Source organism: Sorex fumeus, unplaced genomic scaffold (assembly GCF_029834395.1).
Source record: "Sorex fumeus unplaced genomic scaffold, SorFum_2.1 ptg000072l, whole genome shotgun sequence".
In the NCBI taxonomy this organism is placed as follows: Eukaryota; Metazoa; Chordata; class Mammalia; order Eulipotyphla; family Soricidae; genus Sorex; species Sorex fumeus.
The window spans coordinates 54,089,074-54,106,934 of NW_026606129.1; the positions used below are offsets into that span (position 1 = coordinate 54,089,074).

Sequence of the window (17,861 nt, forward strand, 5' to 3'; positions counted from 1 at the left end):
TACCTGCTGTACTTGCTCTCTGTTCTTAACTATTTAGTAGGTCTCTAGCATACACCTTTTAGCAGAGAATGCCCAACAGCAGAATTCTCCATGTCGTAAGTCTCTGACCCATCCTTATCCTGTTTTCCACACTTACCTCCATCTCTTATCTACCCCATTACCCAGCTCTCGAAAAACAAGATGATGGCAGCAGGTGCCTGGAGGGAGCTGGAGTTCTTTTAGGCCTCCCAGCCTCTCTGAGTCCAGGTTGTGCTCACTGCCAACTCCCAGGTCGGGACAGAGCCTTCTCCTCTGCCCCAGGGCTTCCAAAGGAGTCACCAGAGGGCAACAGCTGTGTCTGTGCTTTGTTCTGGACTGTTCACAGATGAAGGGCACTGGACATAATGAACTTCAAAAGCTTTTACCTGGCTTTGAGAGAAAGAAAAATCCAGGGTGTGCTAACTTCTCAGTAATCAACATCTCACCTTGTTTATCTGGACAATACAAAGTGAACAATTCTAAATGACACCTAAGACATTCATATTTGGAGTTAGGAAGAAAAGCAAGTTTCCCTTTTTAGTTTTTATTCTGTTTAGTCAAAAACCCCACTCTACTGTATCCCATAAGAAATGTATCAAACCTACAGTATTTGGTAATAAAATCCAGTCAGACCAACTTTAAATCATTATCTCTAAACAATTTAGACCAGAATGAGTCTCAGTCTCTTCTGTAATCCAACAGAAAATGGGGAAAAAATACTCCAAAGCCCTTAACCATTTCCCATCCCCGACTCAGAAATCTAAGATGTAAGCCAGGACTCCTGTACCATGTGCAGCGGTGCTGGGCCGAAAAGGAAAGTGAGCTGAGCAGGCCAATCTTCCAGGTCACGGACACAGACCACAGTTCCCCGAGATGCTCCAGAGTGAACTGCAGTGCAGGGCTTTGCGACCTGCAAACCGGCAGGGGTTTGTACCATCACAGATGGGGGTTGGGTTTCTGAGACTGACAATTTACTAAAGGGTAAATTCATACTTATTCTCCAGTGTCCTGCAAGGCTTCGGAAGCTTATGGTTTAATCAACGACATGCTTCAACATAAAAGTTAAATTTTATTTATTTCTTTTCATGAATTTTAGCACATAAACCAATAAATTAAAAACCATGTTCTATAAAAGTTTTTATATATCAAGAGGCGTCTTTGGTCTCAACAGTGGCTTTTTCTGATCATTTTACCAGACAAAAGCGGCTCGCTCCCGCAACATGCGGACCCCAAAGCGCTGCCATTCTCGCTGGTAAATCCATAGTTCCTGGGTTGTATCCAGACAGGCCAACACTGCCCCTCCTTTCCATGCAATCAGCCGGGGATCCATGTCCTAGTGCAGTGGAAAAGGTATTTTAGAATAAGCAGATGGGATGTACATTCGATCACTTTTTAAAATCTGGGAACAGAAAAAAAAAAACCAAAACGCTGGACCAATATGTGAACAAGTGAGAATTTCAACCTGCACTTAGGACCCACACAGGAGTTGTGAAATTGACAAAAGAACTTTTCAGTTTTTTATGGCCAAAGATGTGACTACTCATTGTTCACTATTACTTCCACAGATATTTTTGGCAGGAACATACATTAATTTTTTTTTTAGTGAGGCTATACCCAGCTCTGCTCAAGGTTTACTCTGGGCTCTACACTCAGGGTCACTCCTTGTTGGGCTTGGGAAACCATATGGGGTGCTTGGGATCAAACCTGGGTCAGCGCATGCAAGGCAAGTACTCGACCTGCTGTACGATCTCTCCAGTCTCAGCAGGTTAGAAATTTACATACCCTACAATACTTCTCTCAGATTCATGAATTGTTAGTGGGATATAATGAAATACAGACACGATCTATTTCTAAATTCCTGGCTCTGCTTCTTCTCAAGATAGCTAACCCCACACAAGGCCCTTAAAGATCAGCTGGTCCAGCAGCAGAGCCTTGAAACAAAGAGATAAACATGGGATCAATGTCTCAGCCCCCTTCTTTCACAAATGCACAGGTGAGTCATGCTAGCCTGGAGAGCACAGCAGGGCCTAAAACCCAGCAAGCCAGCCCCCTCCCAGGAATCCATGTCCTCCCACCGTTCCACCTGCCCTTGCCCCCAAGGCTTCTTCCTACATGCACTATTCTAGCTAGAAATAATGGATGCTGGTTTCACTGGATACAGCTCTAAGAGCACCTGGAGCAAAATACCTTGGGCCTTGTGATCACGTCCACATTTTCAATAATTCTCCTAAATGAAGGTGGCATTTTGTTGAGAATTCTATGCTGCAGAAATTCTTGGGCTTTATGAAACATCAAACCGCCTCCCACCACAAGGATGGAGCTGTACATCTTCTTTTTGGTATCATCAGATGCTGGAAAGAGAGTGATAGTGTCCCTTCTGTACCCACCAGCACCCACACCCCGCTGCCATCATCTGCTGCTGGGATAAGCACCAGCTTTCTCACTGCTCTCGTTCCCGTCCACCTGCAATGGTGCAGCCTCGTAAGACATCAATGAGAGTAGGCTGCTGCCCCCGCCACACACCTGCCAACTCTCATGGGGCACGACCACAATCTCCCAGGGGCTCACTGAGTCAAACAATGAGTAGACTCACTACCTCTCCAGCCCCATCCTTGCAGCCTTCTTGCCAGACACGGTGTCCTCCAGGCATTCTTTGTCTCCCCCCTCACCTGTGACTGGCTAGACCCCCAGATCTAGCTAAAACTGCTCTCCCTCAAGAAATACTTCCCTGCCTTTCACTCTCCTGTAAGTAAAATTCTTTTACTAGACTCATTGGTAGCTCCCACTCAGAGTATCCTTTAGTTCATTCTATTTAAATTTCAAACCAGGGGCCACATCCAGCAATGCTCATCCTGAGGTCATGGGCCTAACAGTTCGGTGCTCAATGCTGTGGTCCTTGAAGCCTCGGATAAATGAGGCATGTGCTCTACCCCATGTGTGAGCACATCCCTGGCCTCCAAATTTCCATTTTTAAAACCAAGTGACTTATTTTAGTTTCCTGTGTGCTTAGGGGAGACTGGAACTAATTCCAAACACCCTATAACAGAAAGTAGGTGCTTGACAGCTGCTGAATAAATATGCTGACCGCACAATAATAAACAGAATTAACTCATTTAACGGCTCTGCCAGCTACCCGCAGTGTGCTTACAGCAGCAGTCTATGCTGTGAAGGATGGCTTTATCCAGGCCCAGGGCTTTGCCTTCAAACAGTGAGATGGCAGTTTTCCGGGACATGAGTGCAGTGAGGGCTTCCTCAGAGTCATTCCCAGCCATGAGGCAGTCGCCCTGGGATGCTCCCAAATCCACTTCCTGGGGATGGAGTCTCTCTGGAAGATCAGAGGACTGACCACGGAGATCCCCTTCGAATCCAATTGGTTTGGAGGCAGATTTTCGGTCAGCAGTAGCTTTTGCAGACTTAAGAAAAAAAATAAAAAAATAAAAGACAATCAAGTAGATGGTCTCGTTAGGACAGAAGAACTGGTGTTCCCAGAGAGACCCAACTCATCCCTCCCTCTCCACTGGACTCTAGGACTGACCCTCATGGCATAGTCCATATCAAACAGGAGTCAGCCACGTGCGCCTTAACCACTATGCTATCTCTCCAGTTCTTTTCCTCTACATTATCTATAGACATTATATTTTCCTTTTTCCTTTTTTTTGGTGGGGGCTGAGAGTGTATCAATTTATTCTATTTTTCAACTGGGCTTTTATGTAGAGTATTTCAGTGGGATTCTCGGACCCGTAGTTATTAGTTATTATTTTCAAATCTTTCCTAACCACCTTCAGCTGCATTTAAAACAGGTACAAAGACCAGGAAAGGTTTATAGCCCTCTCCTTTCTATCATGAGCAATGCCTCATTGGCTGATGAAAATGTTAGTCTGTGTCCCTGAACCTCACCTCCTATTAGTAGGAGAAGCTCTAGACCAGGGATAGGTAGCTTCTTTCTGCCAAGGGCCACTCGGGCATTGGGAACATCATTCACAGGCCATACGCTACAGGCAGATGGACTGCAAGCAGCAGGCAGCTGGTAAGTCTGTCGCATCCCGGAGCAGGGCCAGGCCAAATGATTTCAAGGGCCATACACAGCTCACGGGCCTGCTCCAGACAAAGGGATTCAGCTCTTGACCTCCACCACGCACCTTTCGGCTTATAATTAAAAAACTGTGGAGATGTTACTACTGGAAACTCAAAAAAAATGCAAGTAAATCATACACACCAAAAGGGGAGGGTCTTCATTTACATGACCCTTTAACTGCATGGATGGGAACTCTGAGAAATGAGTCACTGTCGTCCAGCCTTTACACTAAGACTCCACTTCCTCTGCAGCTCCCACTACGGTGTCCACATTAGCGACACTGTTTGCCCTAATCAGGCAAGCGTCTTCCGCAAGATAAGTCGTTCTTCTTGCACAACGGAAATACTCGGACCTGCTCTTGCTTGCTCTGTGTGGCCAGCAGGTAGTGCTCATCGTGTGGGTCCTCGGGGTCACCCTGGGATCTGTGCTGCAAAGTCGTCATTTTCTGTCCGACGATGCCAAATGTTGCCGGGTAAAACAGAGCCATGGGAGCCTGTGTGTGGAAGGGGGGAAAGGAGCAACCGAGGCACTGATACACTGGCAGAGAAAAATGGCTGTTCCCAACTTAACGTGCACGAGCAGTCCCTTTTGGGAATAGCATTATTTCTCCAGTGCGTGATCGATGAGAAAATTCACCGCAACCAAAAGGGGGATGTGATGACACTAGGTAAGAGAAACTGCAAAGCAAATGGCTGGTTTTCTTTCCACCCACGGAAACATATACCCATAACATTACCTGGAGTTTTTCATCTCCTAATCGAAACTGGTAAAGTAGGGCCGGGGAATCTGGATGTCGAATCTGAAACTCGTGGTCTTGAAGCCCAGAGATGTCCTGAGTCCAGGAAAAGACGCTGTCAGTGAATCAGTAATAAGTGCATGTAAACTCCTCAAGTTACAGTAACCATCACCAAAGTCTCACCTACCAAAAGACAACTTCCTATCACTCTCAGAACAATAAATTTTTTTTTTCTGGTTTTTTTTTCCCTTTATTTTATTTTATTTTTTTTAAAGTTGTAGATTTACAATTTTTTGTGCTTTGGTTCCAATTATACAATGATCAGATACCCATCCCTCCACCAGTGCCCATTTTCCACCACCATGGATAATATCCCCCCACCCCCATCCCCCCATCCCCCCCTGCCTCTGTGGCAGGGCAATCCCCTGTGTTCTCTCTCTCCTTTTGGGTGTTGCAGTCTGCAAAAGAGGCATTGAGTGGCAAACATGTTCAGTCCATAGTCTACTTTCGACATGCATCTCCCCTCCTGGGAGGATCCTCCAAACATCCTTTATTTGGTGCTCCCTTCTCTTCAGAACAATAAATTTAAGAGCTCCACTGTACCGGGCTTCTCCTTTAACAATGCAATTCCAATGACTGCATTTCCGGTTTTCTCCACACTGACAGGCATGAATTCATTCAAATCAATGAAAAAAATAAAAGAAATTTCCCCAATAACTGAGGAATATTATGTAGTTTTAACTGTTTAAAAATCATTTTTTTTCTCAGAATCATGTTAATGAGGGAAAAGAAAAAAAAGCCCCAAACAGGGATGAAACTCAGTGGCAGAGCACACACCTTGCTCACATTAAGGTCCTGGGATTGATCCTTGGCACCACACAAGAAAAGGTCTTTAAAAAACACTAGAAAGTAGCAATCCCTATGTAGAAATGCTTAAATGTCACTGTTTGCAATATTAAGTACTTAAAATGATGCCATTTAATGCCTGCACCTACACATTTCCTTGCTACTGTTCATTAGACCTAAAGGCTTAAATTCTCCCTTTATCAGAATGACACAGCTCTTGAGAGCAATTTGCTAAATTCTCATTCTTCAAAAGACAAGCTATGCCTCCTGAGTATCAATGATACATCCTCACAGCTAAGATTTTAATCAAAAAACTCTCACTCCTTAAGTTTCAGTTATGAGGAATTACCAAGTTGAGTCGAAAGAGCAGAAACACAACTGTTAAATGTCTACTTCCCTTTGAAGACCTTAATTTTTTAAATATATTTTTTAAAAATTTTTATTAGTGAAACACCATGAGGTACAGTTGTAGATTTACAAATATTTGTGCTTGGGATTCAATTATACAATGATCAAGTACCCATCCCTCCACCAGTGCCCATTTTCCACCACCACGGGTCCCAGTATCCCTCCCAGCCCCCATCCACCCCCTCCCACCCTGCCTCTGTGGCAGGGCACTCCCTTTTGTTCTCTCTCTCCTTTTGGGTGTTGTGGTTTGCAATAGAGGCACTGGGTGGCAATCATGTTTGGTCTATAGTCTACTTTCAGCATGAATACCTTAATTTCCCCCCCTCTGAACAATAACAACCAAGTCTGATTTTGCTCCCACCTGATCTAAGTGGCAAAAAGTTTCTTTAAGGTGCTGCAGTAGAAGGCAATCCATTTTGTTTGTTAGCTGGCATTCTCTGTAAGGGAACCCAGCTCGCTGCATCAGCCAGTAGAAACATCTTGACACATCAGATCCTCCATAAGCCAGGCAGAGCCTACAGTTAACAGAAAAGGGCAGAAGGTCAAGAAGGTACAAAGGCAGTTCAGGACTCAATTAGATATAGTGCAAAATAATATATTTCAAGAAATGTCTGCTGTAGGAATAAATTTTTAAGACAAGACTGAATGGATGGAGGGGAGGGAGTAACCAAAGGCTAGCAAAAGTCCAATGGGGCGCCTGAAAGCAGCTGGAAATACACTATCCAACCCAGACCATTCCTAAGCCAATGTTTGCCACAGGAAAATTATTTACCTGCCTACACCTCCAACACAGGAAGGACGCTGTAAGCCAAATTTATCGTAGGAAACCTTACTGATTACCATATATTTCGGAACACTTTGGCCACTTCCAGGGCCATTAAGCTGTTTCAGTGGCTGACCTGAGTTCAGCAACTCCTCCACATTTCAGGAACCTCTGGTATTCGACAATGAAATGATGAGTCCAAATAACTGATACTCAAGTTTTAGTTTGCACTTAGGCTGAGAGGAAATGATTAACCTTTCTCACAGAAGACCTGGGCTCTTTGAAATTTGTTTCTGCACCGAGACTAGAAATGTCTACTGCAAGGCACAGAAGAATCAGAGCGCCCCGAAAGCAGACACTGCAGGAGCAGAGAGGCTGCGGAGAATCCCCCTTGCTACCCCCCCTCCCCCCCCCCCCCCCCCACACACACACCTGTCTGTACCTACCTGTACTGGACTTATCTCGAGAAGATTAACAGCAACCCTGCTCCTCAGAGTTAGAACATTAGAACCCCAATTATAAAATAAACTCATCTTAGTGATGGCATCATGAGCAGTGAGCATCATAAAGCTACTCGTCACTCATGGGACACTGTTATGTACAGAAAATACTCAATACTCAAAATGCCCATCAGAGAAATAAGACTTGAAAAATCTATTTTCTACTGGAGAAGCTCCTCAAATAATGATGTCTCTTCCAGTGATGGCAGGGGAATAAAACCCACTCTTGGCCAGGACCAATGACTACACATTCTTCCACACCTTCATTTTTTTCCCCCTAGAGACTCCAATTTCCTCCTACATCCCAAACAGTGTGTGTAAAGTGTACTGATATACCTGAAATGTCCCAGTCTGCTGTGTGTGTGTGTGTGTGTGTGTGTGTGTGTGTGTGTGTGTGTGTGCGTGCGCGTGTATGTATATGTGGAAGCACAAATGAGCCCCCAAACGGAAACAGAGCAAGCCCAGGGTTGAGTTCAACCTTGGACCCTGAATTGCTGAGAAAGTTTGGGCCGTCCAAAACACTGAACTGGAACAAGCAGTTTAGAAAATAAATGAATACTTAAATACAAATAGCTGTTAAACATTAGAAGGGTCTTTGGAAGTTTGGTAATGTTTCTCTGACTAGAAACATGGGACAGCCTGTGGAAAATAGGTCTCCTTACAAGGTTTTCTTTAAGTGCAATTTCCAATACCCAATGAAAGACATTAAGTGAGGACCGAGTGTACATGTACCTAAAAAAGCTTTTGCTCTGAATATAGTTGTTATTTCTCTACCAGACCACAGCAAAAGACATTAAGCTACGATAGGCACTTTCTTTGTGGGAAGCACACGGACACACCTGGATCTTCAGGAGCTGTTGAAATGAAAACATTAGGGTTCCAAAGAAAGAAGTAAAGTCAGTTTTTACAGCCTTGCTAGCATTTGCACTTCCACAGTCTTGCTACTGGATTCCTATGCCAACAGGGATATGTAATTCCTTAGAAATTACTTCCTTCTAACTTGTGATGCTCTACGGCTGACCAAACTGGGAAGGCAGAGGAGAGGGGGCTGCTGCCTCCCAGGCCCCTCACCGAGTGTTCCGATGAGAAACCCCATCTTCCACACAGCAGACGCTTGTCTTCTGGTCCCCAACGTCCACAATACACGTGCTGCTTAAGCCACTTCCAAAGGTAGCACACACAGATTCCTGGTGGACCACAATCCCTGAAACACAGAAGGCAGAGGAGCTGGGAGCACTGAGTATGCAGAAACCTCTGGGCAAGCACCCCAGCATCGCAGACCCTCCCATCGCAGACCAGCATTTCAATACCACAATGAATGAAGTTTGCCATTGAAAAGAAAAATCACATTTCAAGTAAATATAACCAGAGTATCTGACATACCTGAAAAACCCATCTTCATTAAGATCATATTTACTAATTCTTTCACATGCTGTTTATTATAGATATCAGGAATTAACAAGATACATCTGTAATACTAAAAAAGAACAAAGGGGGAGAGAAAGATGCTTAACATTAAAGTCTTGTCAAAATAAATTTCACCAAATTCTCTTCAAATAGGGTTCTCTCTAAACCTGATGTGATGGACACAGGGCTGAGCACAGATCAAAAGCTCAAACCTCTCCACCATCTGGGTTTGGTTCATCTCTCCCTCTGACTTAGCCAAAATGTGTGAAATGAGAAGGACAAACAAGGTACCTGAGAAATGAAAAATGAGGAAGCTGGGGCCAGCGGTTGGCTGTAGTCAAGTGCCCGCCTGGTGCCCAGTACTGGTGAGGTGAGAGGCCAACTCCCCACCCCTCTTCCCCGAGTCACACAGGCTCGAGAGCAATGCCAGGAGCCACGACACAGGGTGCAAACTCCAGAGCACGCCATAAATGAAGTGGTGCCCTCCCCACCTCTCAGAACCCCCTTAAGTACCACAGGCATGTTATACCACAACCAAGCACAACAAAGAAAGGACGAGCAGGAAAGGGGAGGGGAGGGAATAAATTTAAAGAGAAGAGGGAGAATTTGTCTCTACTGACTGCAGAACAATAGAGACACCACAGAAACAGTAAGAAGAGAAAACTCCAGTGGGAAGTCAGTGATGCACAAATATCCTCGACACCTTAAGGATGTTTCATTACCAATAATTCAGTAGCGCGTTCTTTTTGTTCACCAAGATTTCTGAAGACAGTTCAAGTAACCGGGGCTTTTAACTCACCTTTAAATCTTTCAGTGGAATTTCCAAGTATTTTTGTATCGCATGAGACCAAATCACTTCAATATCCGCCAGAACAGCTGTAAGGGAGCCCCCAGGTCCAGGGTGAATATTTAGCTGACCCCTTCTGATAGGCCAGTGAATATTGTAACAGTCCAGTGGATTGACATACAAGGCCTAGGAAAGCCAGGGAGAGGAAAAGTAAAAATTGTCTCTCAGAAGTTTCTAGAATCTAGTTTCTAAACGCAATTTTAAAATTTGCATTTAAAAACAAATCCATAAATCATCATTGTTTGCTGAATATATAAAATCAGTTTCTCAAGCCTTACTATAAGACCAACTTCGGAAAGGCATGCAGGATGCATACTACAATCTGCACCTGCAGATTCACCTACGTCTTGGCCTTGGATGCGTGCTCTTGGCTTCTCCCCCTCAGGAGAAGCCCATGTTCTCTCTTGCCTGTGTTCACCCTCTCTCTCCCCTCACATTTCTCAAAAAAAAAAAAAAAAAACAACAAAAAAACCCCCACTTTTTATGTTATGGGAAAACAAAGCAAAACAAAACACCAAAATTCAGTTATTTCCCAAAGCAGCAGATACATCATTGCTGTGTTTTGAGGCACTGTATGATCCATGAGAAGGGCAGAAAAACATGAGGTGCAACTGGGTGGGTGGGGGGGGGGGGGCGCCGGGGTGCTTTGTCTTGTGTTAAGTATTTTTTTTCTAAAAAGGTGAAATAATTTTAGAAACTATCCTTCTGAATGTTGAGAAGAGTCTTAGACATCTCAGAGGTGACTGCAAGTGATTCTGAAAACATGACCGTGAGATGCAAGGAAACAACCTGAACCAGGAGGCAAAGTAACTGGGTCCCAGGACTAGAACCAGGGTGTTTTGTTTTTAATTAAAAAACTTTCCTTGGGAGGAAGTGGAGCTTTCAAGCAGTCCAGAGGAGACCCAGCGGCTGCCCCCAGTGACTCTCAGCAGGAGATGGAGGCTGGCTGCATGCAAGGCATGTATGTGCCTTACCCCTGGACTATCTCTGCAGACCCTGAAAAGAACTTTCTTTCTTACCTCTTCTCCTACCAGAAATTCAGGATGATGAGATGTGTTTGTCCACTTATTTCCGGAACAGTGATCTAATATTGCAGGTCGCATCTGTTTATTGTAGGACCGCGCCTGGAAAGAAAGAGCGTTGAAGCACTTTGCGACTCCACGCCAGAGAGGGAGGGCAGAGGGGAGTGCAGATCCCCTCTTCTCTTTTCTCACAGTCCAGATACAGTGGCAACTTCTAACCACAAATTCACAGCCAGCAAAATACAGGCGGGACACAAATGGCATCACTCGCCCTTTTCCACAATCTGAATTTCCCTTGGGAGTTTAACGGGCTGCCATTCCCAGTCCATATTCGTGCTGCTTAAAATTGCTGAACACAAACCTCTCTCATGTCAACTCATGTTCACGCCTAGCAGTGTTGGTCTGTCATACTGACGCCCTATCAATCCTATCAAACTGTTGGCTTTCATCAGTTTACCGTATTTACCACAAGAAACAAGCGCTTGCCTAATCGTCTGTGACATTCACACAGCTATTCTGGAGGTTGATGTGAATGGTTTTTCTTCCTTCCTAAGTTAAATCTCATCTTGGATTTGCAGAGTGAAACAGGGAGACTGAATTCATAGCATTTTGAGAGAACAGCCATGGTTAAAAAGAGGAAAATCTGAGAAAGGGCTGGGACTGAACCTGTTCGGGGGACACAGGGATCCGTCTTGTGCCATTTGACATCTTTTTGGACCATATTGCCTGATCCACCATCTTAAGGCCATTTTGCCGCTGTTCATTACTTTCAGGTTTCTAGAGAGAGAAAAAAACAAAAGATGAGTTTTTCACAAAAAGGTTTTGTGAGGGCTAACAATGTGGCCCAGTGGTAGAACATGCCTCAGATAGAGGAGAGCTTAGGTTTAAACAGCATTTCCCCGATCTTTGTCCAATGTGTTAATGTGTTTTATTTTTCTTCTTAAATTTTTTATTAAAGAACTATGATTTACAAAGTTATTCATAGTTGAGTCTTAGGCATATAATATTTCTTTCTTTTTTTTGCTTTTTGGGTCACACCCGGTGATGCTCAGGGGTTACTCCTGGCTCATGCACTCAGGAATTACTCCTGGCGGTGCTCGGGGGACCATATGGGATGCTGGGAATCAAACCTGGGTTGGCCATGTTGGCTGCGTGCAAGGCAAACGCCCTACCCGCTGTGCTATCGCTCCAGCCCTGGCATATAATATTTCAACACCAATCCCACCATCAGTGTGAACTTCCCTCCACCAGTGTTACCATATTTCCTCCTCACCCCAAACCCCAAACCATCCCTGTCAACTTGATGTTAATGTGCTTGTTTAACAAATAAGCCTGGTCCCTCACGCCCTACCGAGGTCACACATTACCCTCCACGAGTGGCTCTCTGGCACGGCCATGGCTCCAGAGGCAAAAGGACTTAATCCAGAGCCTGGCAGCTTGTGGCAGAAAAGTGAATGAACCATGTGTTAACTGCGGTGCCATGCCTCCCAGGGAGGGAAAGGGTGTTGCTCCCTTCCCTCCACCCCCCTCCCTGCAGCAAGGTGGCCGCCGCCTCAGAGCTTATAGGAAAGCCAGGTATGAACGGGCAGTGATGGGGCAACTGCAGTCTCATGGGAAGGGGGGTGGCACCAGCTCGTCCTTCATGCCCTGCCAAGGTCACACATTGCCCCCCACGAGTGACTCTCCGGCATGGATATAACACCACATGCACAGAAATCAATCTTGTAATTATCTGGCTCTTGGGCAGAAATCTCTCCAGACTTACCTAGTAAAATATCAGAAATCAAAAATCATATGGTTCTCATAACCTGCTATAGAAAACAAATTATTTCACAATGCCTTTTCAGCAGTTCTGATTGTTGGGGGGAAATTCTAAACAATAATGATGCATCTGTTGTCGAAATAATGAATGCAATCAAAGTAGAGAGAGTTAAGTAGAAATCATCTGCCTCACAGGCATTGGGAGGGGAGGGAGGGGGGTATATTGGGGTTCTTGGTGGTAAAAAATAAGTACTGGTTAAGGGAAAGGTGTCTGCTCATTGTATGATCAAGACTTAATCTTAAAAGCTTTGTAACTTTTCCCACAGTGATTTAATAAATATAACAACAACAACAAAAACAAATAAGCCTGAATGCACCATTTTAAATGAGTAATCTTTTATCTTTCATTTTCTTTTATCTTTCATTAAAGACTACCTTTATCACTACCCAGTTCATCCTAATGAGTTTTAAAAAATCATATTTTTGTGTTACTGTGTGTGTGTGTCGGGAGGCGGGGGGGATTAGGGGGCCTTACTCAGAGACCAAGGGGTGGCAGAAATCAGACCTGGCCCTCCTGCACGCAGGCACTCTGCCAGCTGAGTTCTGACTCTGGGTCTATATAGCTATGAAGTCACGCTCACAACAACAAATTACTAGCTCAGGTGAAAATTTGTTATTTGAAGCCCTACATGATGGTCATCATTTTATTATTTTAAAACTGTGGCAATGTTTATTCATTACTGCATCTTCTTGAGTCCGGGCTCTCCCAAGAAAATTGACTTGGGTTTCTCTCCAGCCATCCTCTATTTCTGACTTACATTTAGTCCCTCCCTCAGGAGCCAGTTGTCCTTGTACAGAGGCTGCCCTTGCTGCTTGTGTCTTCTCGCAATGACATGTGGGACGCTGGCAGGAAGTGTGTCTGTGGCTCGCCCGATCCTCAGAGTCGTTGAACCTGGATGTATCACAACTATGAAGTTGCTCTGGATTTGCTGCAAATGAAAATACAGGAGTGTGACCTTAGTATCTAATATGCTGGGAGTCCATTAAACTACACACAGGTAACAGACTAAACTAAGAAGTTTCCTGCAATGGCAAGGGAACTCTAGAGTACTGAAACAACTCACAAAAGGGAGTTCTAGGTATTCAATTTTTGTTCGCTGCCCAAAAACCCATTTTGCCTCTGTGTTCCCAGGATCTCCGAGTTCATAATCCAACATGTATCTGTTTAAAAGAGTCAGAATTTAATTATCCAATGCAAACTAAACGATACTCATTGGGCATCCCTGTGCCAGACACTTGGTGAAAATGTGCCCAAGACAAAGTCCAATCAGAGAACTTTCCACTTAGTAAGACAATAGTTATAAATGAGGACTACAAGTATAGAGGAATATTATTTCACAAGTCTAGATCTAAAGATGCTGGTTGAAAAAACAGGCGCTAGAGTGGCAGTACAGTGGGCAGGGCGCTTGCCTTCCAGATGGCTGACCTGGGTTGGATCCCTGGGCACCCCCTGTGGTCCTGAAAGTACTGCTAGCAGTGATCCCCGAGTGCAGAGCCAGGAATGAGCCCTGAGCACTGCTGGCCGTGGTCCCCTAAAAACAAAACAAAGAACAAACAAAGGAAAACACCAGGGGCTGAAGAGATTGCTCAATGAGCTGTACTACAAGTTTTGCCTGCGAGAGCCCCAATTTGATCCCAGCACCATCCTATTCCCTTCACTGGCAGCAGCAACCTGCCAGCACCATCAGAAGCCCTTTAGCACCAGCAGGGACGGGTCCCAAAAAAAAGAGCCTAGAAACACGCAATTGAAATAAAAACAAAAACACCCCTGGGAGTGATTAGTCTGAGCACTCATTATCTGATAACCAGTGTCAAAGGAGGAAACAAATTAATCTAAAGATAAAATACTTTGCAATACTGGGAAGTGAGACTTTAATGTATCACACCCAAGTATATGCATACACCATATTTTGGTCATTATTTTTTGTTTTTTAGGCCACACCCAGCAGTGCTCAGGGAACACTCTTGAAGGTGTTCAGGGGACCACTGGGGTACCAGAGATCCAATGGGATTGGTCACATACAAGGCAAGAGCCCTACTCATTGAACTATCTCTCTGGCCCTTGGTCATTGCTTCTAAACAGTTTCTCCTTCTCAGTTTTACAATACTTGACCTGGTAAGTTTGAAGAAGTTTGAAGAAGTCCTAGTTCGTAACTTTATAGTCCTAAATGTTTTTCTTTTCTGATGATAAATGTTCTATATCCAACACTCTCAAGAAAAGAAAGAAAATAAATGGAATCTCTTCAGGAATTTGTACAGTTTAAACTTGCTGAGGGACCCAGAGTTTCAGTCAGAAGTGAGAAAGCATGGACTGTTGGGATCACTTGGACTAGAATCTCTCCGGCGGACACACTTTGGCCAGCCTCTGTAACGAGCGCCTCCTCTTCACCCCTGCCCTCAAGCTGCTGTCTGCTGAACTCCCCTTATGTCTCCACCCAAAACATTTTTGTAACCTACCACTAAGATTAAGTCTAGAACCTCCAAGATATAGGTCCTGCTTATCTATCCAGGTTTCTACTAACTCTAGAAACCCTCCCCTTTTATTTTAAGCTTTCCATCTTGATTTCCTTTTATTTGTTTTGGGGACACATCTGACACTGGGGTGCTGCTTCCAGTTCACTGCTGGGGGGTTTGGGGAAAGGAGGTTAGTCTCAGCGTTGAAGGGACCGCGCAGATTCCAGATGTGCTCAGTCCTTTAAACTCTTGTCTCTATAGCTCCCTCTGGATTACTTAACTCACCAAGCTGATTCCCCTGGAAACAATGATTCTCCTTCCTGTTAAATCTTATTCCAAGTTAAAAAGTTCAAAGAGGTTTCCTTGTTTTCTTACAGCATTCCTTCTGTTCATGACATTTGTTACTCATAGTTGTTTTCTGAAAAGGGATCACTTTTGTCCTGTCCACTCTTTAATTATGCCCAGACACTTGGTACGCATCTCTCATGAGGCGTGTGCTGTGTTGGACCTCCAACACTGGTCCAACAGACTGGGATAAACAGATAAGGCTACTTGCCGTTGGTCACCCTGGTCTCTCATTAATAGCACAGGCTACAGCACTCCTGATGGGAAAGTTCTGGGGTCATAAATGCAGCTTTCCAAAGTGTGAGCAATTTTTTTTTTTTTTGCCTTTTAGGTCACACCCGGCAATGCTCAGGGGTTACTCCTGGCTCTGCACTCAGGAATCACTCAGGATGGTGCTTGGGGGACCATATGGGATGCTGGGAATCGAACCCGGGTTGGCTGTGTACAAGGCTAACGCATTACCCGCTGTGCTATCACTCCAGCGGAGTGTGGGCAATTTTTAAAAAATATATTAATTACATATTCATGGAGAGGCAGTTCATACTTCCCTTGACATTAGGATAAGGTTGAGTAAAAGTCCTTTAGCAAGGTGTCAGAGAGGATACAGGAAATCCAAAGGAGGTCACCTGGCTGACTGCAGTGTAGGAAATACTGCTGTCATTAAGGGTCCAGATTTGAAATTCACAGATCTGCTCACTGGTTCTCGTTTCGGACCAAGTTTCTCATAACCTCATAGATATGCAAGAACTAAACATATTAATTATATTTAACAGATAAATCAAAAGTAATCTTCCTTTTCGGGGGTGGAGAGGAGAAAAGTTTGGGCTACTTTAGGTGATGCGAAGGGCTATTCTTGGCTCCTTGCTCAAGTGCGACCCCTGGCGGTACCAGGGACTGAACCACGGTCACAGCAATCAGAGACCTGCAAAGCCAAGTCCTGGCTGTGTTCTGGGATCAGGGGGACCATATGGGATGCTCGATTGGACGCATGCCAGGAATGTACCTACCTGCCGTGCTATCTCCCCCCACCCCAGCCCCCGAATGCCTTATCTCATGCACTATCTCTTCTACCCCAATTTTTTTTTTTTTTGCGCACACTGGTTCTTGAAACCCTTAAGGGACCCCGGCAGGCTGGGGCCACAGAGCTCAGGGGACCAGGAATACATCACGGGTATATCACCCTGGCAGCTCTCTGGAACCATACACAGTGTTGTGGATTTGGACGCGAGTAGGTCGGGTGCAAGGCAATCGCCTTAACGCCTGTACTTTCCCTGTCCCTTCATCCGTAATACCGTAAACCTGGGAAAGTTCTCACCGCCAATCCAGGTCCTGGTCTCTGCCGGCCTATTCTATTCTCCCTTTGGTCCCCCAATTCGTTCATTCCAGCCGTGACCTCCCCTGACGACACCCCTCCAGCCCTCTCTGCTGTGTGCCCCCTCCGAGGCGAGCCGCTCCCCCTTCTGCCGGTGCCCGTCACCCCCTCCGCCGCGTGGGTGGGCTTTCGAACCCTAGCGTGTGGGCGCAGGCGGTCTTTGCAGAGCCTGCAAGCTGCGCGTGGTGCCAGCTGGCCGGGTTGCGGGGGCTTCCCGAGCTGCGCATTCTACAGCTGCCAAGGGTTGTGCCCGCCTCCCGGGGAACCGAGGGCGGCGGCCTTAGATCAGAAATCCTGAACACCTAATGCCTCGGTACTGCTGCTCCGAGGGTGGGCAAGAACACAATCCGGACGGCTACCGCACATCTCTTCGTTTTTTCCCCCCCTTTCGGGCCAGCTTTACTTTTCTCTTGTTCTGGTTTGGACCCCCAAGTGCTTCAAGTCTGCTTAACCAGCGTCTACCCCTCTTCCTGGCGTCGAAACTTAAGCGGAGATCCCCGGAACAAAGCAGGAAAGGCCTCGCTCCCCGCGACCCCCGGCAAACCCACCGCGCCCCGGGACCCCTCCCGAATCCCGGCCTCGGGCGCGCGGCGGGGGACGCGCTCTGCGCCGCGCCCCGGAAGGGAACGATCTGCCAGGGGGGAGGGAGAAGGGAGGAGGGTGAGCCGGGGGCGCCCCCCGTCCCCGCGGAGCTCCGCGAAGCCCAGCCCGGCCCGGCCCGGTCTGGTCCGGCCCGGCGGCCGCGGTCCGCAGCGAGGCTCTCTCCGAGTCCCGAGCCCGGCTCACCTCCTGCAGCGACTCTGGCACCAGCGCGGGCACGATGGGCCGCTTCACGCCGCGCTGCTCCTTCTCCTTCTCCCCGCCCTTCTCCTTCCCGTTCTCCGCATCCCCTTTTTCCGCCTGGGTCATGGCGGCCGCCGCAGGCCACCGACCCTCGCCTCTAATTAGGGTCACGCCGCCGCTACAGGAGCCGAGCAGACCCCCGGGAGGTGCCGTCGCCCTGCGGCTTGCCCACAGTCAAGATGGCTGCCGGGGAGTCGGCCCGGCGCATTCTGGGAAAGCGGAAGTGCCGGCTGGCGGGGGGCCTGCGACTGGGACTGGGACGGCGCCGGAGTTGGAGTGCGGATTGGAGGACCGTAGCTGTGATTCGTCGGATGCGGTTGTGATTGGTCACAGTTTCGAGAGGCCAACGACATAGCTGGAGCTGGTCTGGAGCGCTTCTGATGGAGCCCGCTTCATCCTCACAC

The 17,861-nt window shown here is 46.4% G+C and overlaps 1 protein-coding gene across 1 annotated transcript; it reads right to left on the reverse strand.

Annotated features, from left to right (window-relative positions):
* Nucleotides 1-1,074: 1,074 nt before the first annotated feature.
* On the reverse strand, nucleotides 1,075-17,569 carry ACTR8 (actin related protein 8). The gene is made up of 13 exons (XM_056129085.1): nucleotides 17,401-17,569; nucleotides 13,202-13,372; nucleotides 11,289-11,399; nucleotides 10,620-10,724; nucleotides 9,553-9,726; nucleotides 8,730-8,823; nucleotides 8,418-8,550; nucleotides 6,445-6,598; nucleotides 4,830-4,925; nucleotides 4,446-4,586; nucleotides 3,167-3,431; nucleotides 2,206-2,369; nucleotides 1,075-1,351 (listed from the first exon to the last, which is right to left on the reverse strand). The coding sequence occupies exons 1-13, from the start codon at nucleotides 17,521-17,523 to the stop codon at nucleotides 1,208-1,210; spliced, it is 1,875 nt and encodes a 624-aa protein (XP_055985060.1). The 5' UTR covers nucleotides 17,524-17,569; the 3' UTR covers nucleotides 1,075-1,207.
* Between the last annotated feature and the right edge of the window lie 292 nt (nucleotides 17,570-17,861).

What these genes read in the sequence shown, in the direction of transcription:
- ACTR8 (XM_056129085.1), bottom strand. Translation starts at nt 17,523, where the DNA reads ATGACCCAGGCGGAAAAAGGGGATGCGGAGAACGGGAAGGAGAAGGGC. An exon ending in TCCCTGTGTCCCCCGAACAG is followed by an intron (nt 10,725 to 11,288) that starts GTTCAGTCCCAG and finishes CTTTCTTTCCAG; the next exon opens with GCGCGGTCCTACAATAAACA. An exon ending in AATGAAGATGGGTTTTTCAG is followed by an intron (nt 8,551 to 8,729) that starts GTATGTCAGATA and finishes TCTGTGTTTCAG; the next exon opens with GGATTGTGGTCCACCAGGAA.